The 6,951-nt window shown below is 39.3% G+C and overlaps 1 protein-coding gene across 6 annotated transcripts; it reads left to right on the forward strand.

Moving 5' to 3' along the window:
* The first annotated feature begins 3,118 nt into the window (after positions 1-3,118).
* LOC311072771 (F-box only protein 44-like) lies at positions 3,119-6,219 on the forward strand. 6 transcript variants are annotated; one of them, XM_084098009.1, is made up of 7 exons: positions 3,193-3,332; positions 3,593-3,662; positions 4,386-4,635; positions 4,722-4,836; positions 4,925-5,020; positions 5,439-5,574; positions 5,650-6,219. In XM_084098009.1, exons 2-7 carry the CDS (start codon positions 3,603-3,605, stop codon positions 5,794-5,796), a joined length of 804 nt encoding a protein of 267 aa, XP_083954135.1. In that variant the 5' UTR covers positions 3,193-3,332; positions 3,593-3,602; the 3' UTR covers positions 5,797-6,219. The 6 variants fall into 6 exon arrangements, with proteins under 6 accessions (XP_083954137.1, XP_083954138.1, XP_083954135.1 ...); XM_084098010.1 differs by having other exon boundaries at positions 4,389-4,635; XM_084098007.1 differs by lacking the exon at positions 3,593-3,662 and adding an exon at positions 4,174-4,257 and having other exon boundaries at positions 3,198-3,332.
* The last annotated feature ends 732 nt before the right edge of the window (positions 6,220-6,951 follow it).

Raw genomic sequence — 6,951 nt, forward strand, 5'->3', positions numbered from 1 at the left:
GGCACAGTTCTAATGTGCTGCAATGAGATAAAGAGTTAAAAGCCACTGATATGTAATGTAAATCAGATGTTCTTCATGTATCTGTTCTAACCTTGCAGGTGTAACAGTAAAATGTTGTAGGCCTACTGTCAGATATGTAGACAGTAAATAGGACTTGAATAAAACTGACATGATCTCTAGAGGTAAGAACTTCACTAGTGTTGCACAAATGCAACTGCCAGATGCTGCTGACAATTGATGCCATAGTAATAAAAAATACTATATTATTTACAGTAGCCTACAACTTGCCAACCGGAAGTGTCTAGTGTCCCCATGAGGAGGCGATCCATAAAAGGTAAAAGAGTAGCAAAACTCGAGAGCACGTAAATGTGAATTTGAGAACTTGTAAAATAAATATTCGTACTTGTACGTGAACATTTACACTCACAGCTCCAATGTGAAAACCATTCAAATAAAAATCTAACGTTGAATGTTGAAAGAGCCGTTTTATTGGTTGGCGCCTAGCCAATGAAATGGGACTTCTATTGTACGCGATGATGTCACGAAACCCACGTGCACTGAAACGCTAACATGGCTTAATGCATTAGACTGATATTAAAAGAAATAAACGATATTATCAAACTCAGTAAACACCATACTAATAATGCATACTACAGAAAAGCAGATTAACATGAGAATGAACCTCATTGGTTCTTGCTGAAGCTCAAACGAACCTCACTGGTTCTTGCTGAAGCTGAAACGTGCTGCGTAACACAAGAATGAACTTCATTAGCTCTTTTCAGTTTTTTTTTTCAGCATTGACAAAAATAAAACCACTTCTGCAGAACTTGGCCTTTGACTTTAGAAGCAACATGGTCAGGTGGTGTAACTGGTTTTTGTCAATTGGCGTAACCAGTATTTTTCATAAAAATATAATTATACAGGAAAATTAATGTGGAATAAAATGTAATAATCTAGTTTAGTGTAATAACATGGTTTTTAATTTCAGTCTTAACTTTCGTAAAAAATTGTGAAAATGTCATTTTTAATTACATAAAATCAACATAAATACACTGTGTACATTTTAACATACCTGATCGATGCATCTATCTATAAATTACAGAAACGTCTGTCTGTCTGTCAGTCAGTCAGTCAGTATGTCTGTTATTCACATATCTCTCGAACCATTAGTCCGATGGATTTCAAACTTGACAGGTGTCTCGCTACGGGCACGAGTAAGTGCAGTGCCAAGTTTGACGTTGTTTGGATTAGAAATGCAAAAGATATCGGTAAATATATCGGTAAAAGAAGCCCCAAGAAGGTTGTGGTTTAAAAATAAACATTCTGACATAAACACTCTGTCAGCTACACTGTTTACTTCTGAATATTATATTTTATTCACGGCCATCATTTGTAGTAACCTATTCACAAACTGTTTGCTCAAGCGTAGCATTTTTTCAGAGTTCACTGTGTAGCCTGCTCCCTGAATCATCGAGTTCACTCTGTAGCCTGCTCCCTGAATCGTCGAGTTCACTGTGTATCCTGCTCCCTGAATCGTCGAGTTCACTGTGTAGCCTGCCCCCTGAATCGTCGAGTACACTGTGTAGCCTGCCCCCTGAATCGTCGAGTACACTGTGTATCCTGCCCCCTGAAGCGTCGAGTTCACTGTGTAGCCTGCCCCCTGAATCGTCGAGTACACTGTGTATCCTGCCCCCTGAAGCGTCGAGTTCACTGTGTAGCCTGCCCCCTGAATCGTCGAGTACACTGTGTATCCTGCCCCCTGAAGCGTCGAGTTCACTGTGTATCCTGCCCCCTGAAGCGTCGAGTTCACTGTGTATCCTGCCCCCTGAATCGTCGAGTACACTGTGTAGCCTACTCCCTGAATCGTCGAGTACACTGTGTAGCCTGCCCCCTGAATCGTCGAGTACACTGTGTAGCCTGCCCCCTGAATCGTCGAGTACACTGTGTAGCCTGCCCCCTGAATCGTCGAGTACACTGTGTATCCTGCCCCCTGAATCGTCGAGTACACTGTGTAGCCTACTCCCTGAATCGTCGAGTACAATGTGTAGCCTGCCCCCTGAATCGTCGCACTTACTGTGTATCCTGCTCCCTGAATCGTCGAGTACACTGTGTAGCCTGCCCCCTGAATCGCCGCGCTTATTCATTTGTGGATGTTAACTGAATCTGTAAGTCACCTACGCTGTTTACTTCTGTATATTATATCTATCTATAAATTACGGGAACATCTTTCTGTGTGTGTGTGTGTGTGTGTGTGTTATTCGCATATCTCTCGAACCGTTAGTCTGATGGATTTCAAAATTGACAGGTATCTTGCTACAGGCATGAGTAAGTGCAGTGCCAAGTATGATGTTGTTTGGATTAGAAATGCAAAAGATATCGTTAAATATATATCGGTAAAAGAAGCACACACTGCCTTTTGCCGCTCTAGCCGCTGGCCACTCCCCCTCTCACACGAGACAGAGAGGATCGAAGAAAGCAGCGGAGCTTAAGTAGCGTTTTCTCTGAGTTCACTGTGTAGCCTGCTCCCTGAATCGTGTAGTTCAATTTTCCATATTTATTGTATGTCATTATGTCAGTATCAGTATTTGCTTTCTACCATGCACAAACAAAAATGTCACTGAACTTTTGCTGTGTAATTGTAACAATGAGCACTTAAATACACCAAACCAACAATTACTAAAAACACACTCAAAAACTGATTTTGCACGGGCATTTTGCACTAGTGCTTTTAAAATACGTTTTTACAAGATTTTCGAATTTCTCATCTTGACAAACCGTATTTGTCTCTGACCCATAAACAAAGTTAAGTTCATCAAACCTTTGAAACTTTGAAACATTAAAGCTTGATTGTGATATAACACTATTTGCACTACATGCCTAATTTCATTTATTCTAGTCTTACTCAACCCTATATAGGACAGGCGGTTTGGAAAATGGATGGATTGATAGTTGCCCATATGGTGATGATTTTTTTTTTATGGTAAGATTTTTATTTATTCGAATCAAATAAAATTTTGTTATTTGATAACATGTAAGTGACCATATGTAAACCAGCTGCTGTGACTGAATACTGAAGCTTAATAGCTTTTGACCACCAGATGACAGTAATGTGCAACATGTGGAAAAGATCTGAGTAATGACAATACATTCGTCGTTAGATGCCACCCGCCAATAAACAAAAAAGAAGAAGAAGAAGAATACATTCGTCAGTGCTGTAGGAGGAGCCATGGGCCTGGCGTCACTAACAATAATTACAGCAATACTTTCGGTTTGTCGAAGCGTGTCGATACATGATCTCTAAGGAATACATTGGGATTCCGACCAGAATCCTGGTACGTGTGCGGGAGATCTAAGCTGGAAATAAGTAGGCTATAATAGATCAGCTCTGACAGCGTCAGCCGGTATGAGTCGTCAAGACGCTCCGCTGCCAAATATTCCAGTTTTCCAGAAGCAGATTAGAGTCCTGCTGCAATAACAGTCGTTATCGCTGGTTAGAAGAACGATACTAATGCGAAGTTAGCTATTTGTGTATCTACGTTTTGCCGTAACTTCGTCAGGCTATGATACGTAACTTCCGTGTTTCCACACGTAGGTCCGTCCCCATGGGTCAGTCAGAGAGCGAGCACATTCATGTTGCTTGGAGTCAGTGCAGTTCAGGCGAAGTAAGTTACATTGAGAACTAACATCAAACTGGCCTAGCCTAGACATAATGCAAAAATTGACTTTTCTGCTGGAAAATCCAGTTAAAAATGGTAGATGAGTTTGGAACACAGTGGTTTCTTTTCTTTCTCTCTTTTTTTCTTCTTTCTTTAGTTGTTTGCTGTAGCTTGTCCAAGGGATGATGACGTCAAAATCCGGAAGACTTGGGCTAGTCTAGATTTTACTATGGGGATTTATAATGGAATTTTTCAGTTTATGAGCACAAAAAAGTCCGTGGTGATAAACATAACTTGCGATAATTGGACGTTTTGTTATACAAAGTAAACTACACACGCGATTTTTTGAAGCAGCTATGTTTATTTTTTGAAAACGTAGGATACGTTTCTAATAAGTAACTAGGCTAGACAGTTTAGGGTGTATGTGCAGTTTACGTTGTAGAACAAAACCTTAGAGTATCGTCAAGTTATGTTTACCACAGACTTTATTTTATTCACAAAATGAAAAACACCATAGGAAAATCTCGAGGGAACCAGTCTTCCGGGTTTTGACGTCAGCCCTTCACCACTATATAAAGCCATCCATCAGCTGGTCATACAGGTATAAAGTGGGCAAACTAGTTTCTGGAACATTGTAGCTGATGACCATCTAGAAACCAGCAACCATGTTCTACAGCTGGATTTTACAACTGGATCAGAACTGAAAGGTAATCTTTCTTCCTCTGTCAGCAGCCAGATGTTCCTCTAGCTGTGGTTGAGGAGATCCTACTGAACCTGCCTGAACATCAGGTGGTGCGAGTCTGCCGGCTGGTGTGTCGTGAGTGGAAGGAGCTGGTGGACAGTGCTGCACACTGGAGAGAGCGCTGTCGGAGAGAGGGGATCCAGCCCTGTGATGCCTCCAGACCCCCAGAGGACTGGCGCCTGTTTTACTTTATGACTAAGAAACGACGGAACTTACTCAAGAATCCCAGAGCAGATGGTGAGCCACATAATTAGGACTGTACAGAACATGTCAGTATATAAAAAAATATCTTTATTTTTTTTATTTTTTCCTAATGTTCTTAGATGATTTTCATGGATGGGAGATTGTACAGTATGGAGGTGACCACTGGGCGATCGAGGAAAATAGGAAACCATTTCCGGACGACACAGTCACTAAATGCTTTGTAACATCTTATGAGTATGTTTGATATTTTAGATCCTTCAAGAAAGTTCAATCAATCATGAAGCCAATCCACACATGAATTACTGATCAACTTTGTCCTCAGCTCATGTTTGAAGCAACAGCTGATTGATTTGACGAAAGAAGGTTATAGTGGTGCTTTCATGGATCAACTGCAACCTCATATCAAAATATCAGACTGGTGAGTGTCACTCAAACTCCCATTTAATGCTACAGTGTCTTAGGTGGTGAATTTCATATTTTATGTGATTATTTTTTTTGTGAATGACCTGTCCATCTGGGTCACATTGTTGCAATATGACAACGTAATATTGATGTTTATATTTTACATTTGTAATTTGTATTATTATTGCAAGACTCTGCATAAAGTGTAATTTTGTTAAAACAATACAAACCTTAAAACATAAAAGATATTCTGAAAAATTGTAATTGTTGTTTTTTGACCCTGTTGAATTTCAGAACATATTTTTTATGTTCCACATTAATGATAGCATAATTTTAATCTTTGGGTGAACTATCCCTTTAAGAACGCAGTACCCGTGTTAGGTACAAACCCATTTCTAATATGGAAGTACAATTATGAAATGTTTTACCTGCAGGTATGCGCCACGCTTTGATTGTGGGTGTCAATATGAGGTCTGTGTAGAGTTGCTTAATCAGAGGAAAAAACCCATCAAATCCTTTCAGCCTGAAAAAGTTTTCTTTCAACAGTGGAACGATGAGCCATGGTGTCAAGTAAGTAGAATAATACTTACAATTATTCTCCTGTTATCAAACTAAAAAGTCTGCATTTGTTTTTGTTTATTTCAGATGACACACGTCTTTAAGGATTATGGACATGGGGTTCGGTTTATCCGTTTCACTCATGGAGGGGTGGATACACAGTACTGGGCAGGCCATTATGGAATACGGGTCACTAACAGTAGCGTGGAGATCTGTCCTGCTGCAGAGAAATAGTGTCTTCCTGCATGTTTTTTTTACATTCCTGACTGTACACATAAATAACCCTCAGATTTCTAATTATGCATTATGCTATAAGGAGATACCAAGAATGTATACATACTTTATTTTCCAAGTATAACATTACAAAGCGCTGTTGTAAATGTTAGTGACTACTATATGCATCCATCCATAGGCAAAATGGATATTTTGGATTATAAAATGGATTATATCATATTTATATCAAAATATGGTATAATAAATTATTTAAGTGCTATAAATAAAACTACAAAGCTACTGTGTATAAGTGATGTTAATCTTTGAAACTTGTACACTCTATAATATTGAAGGGGGTGGATTGGAATCCACTGCTGCTTCGATGTATATGTAATGAGTGATTAATAATCAAAGCATTTCTACATAAATCATTTCTATATTCAATGAGTGATTCAAATATACTTTTAATCATATGTTTGATGCGAGTGTTAACCAGCTGCTTTTAGGTAGCCTACATTCTGATGTGACCCTCAACATGTGTTGTCTAAATATCTGTTTCTAGCTGACGAGTTAAGGTTACAGGGGTCCAACTATACATGACTTCACCTGATTTACAGAATTGTACCTCTTTCATGTGTATTTCTCTAGAAACTAAAGTGAATAGTATCTGTACTTCTTCCTGAGGAGGGATTGGGAATGTATTATCAGTATGTTTTGGTAGTTTGTCCTGATAATAATGAACTCAAAGGCCCTCTTCAACCTTGGAGAAACTGATTCCCTAGTACTTTTGTGTGTGCGTTGGATGTTCTGTGCAGGTCTTGTATAGGAGCTATGGGACACTTTGGCATGCAACAACAGACCCGAAGACGCCTTTCTCCGACCTCCGAGGTCCCAGCAGACCTAAATCTAGGAATCGTGCTTCAACTATCTTGACTAATGGTGTAGAATTTTGTTTAGACTATATATATATGTTCTTAGCCAATCAGAAACCTGAAGCAATGATGTAGCTTAGACCTTGGTGAAGGGTATAATTGCTGTGATCTTTGTAACTGTGAGGGGGGCGGCCTTTGAACTATTGTGTGAGTCTTTACAGATAAGATGGGCCAAAAAAAGATATTTAACACACTAAAAAAGTAAAAAATTATTAAATGCCAAGAGAAGAATGCAATACTTTAG

This window comes from Abramis brama (assembly GCF_963993115.1).
Source record: "Abramis brama genome assembly, chromosome: 22".
Classification (NCBI taxonomy): Eukaryota; Metazoa; Chordata; class Actinopteri; order Cypriniformes; family Leuciscidae; genus Abramis; species Abramis brama.

Coding starts and splice junctions, on each gene's coding strand:
- LOC311072771 (XM_084098007.1), top strand. CDS start 3,291: ATGATCTCTAAGGAATACATTGGGATTCCGACCAGAATCCTG. Junction 3,333..4,173: donor GGATTCCGACCAGAATCCTG/GTACGTGTGCGG, acceptor AAAACACCATAG/GAAAATCTCGAGGGAACCAG. Junction 5,021..5,438: donor CATATCAAAATATCAGACTG/GTGAGTGTCACT, acceptor TTTTACCTGCAG/GTATGCGCCACGCTTTGATT.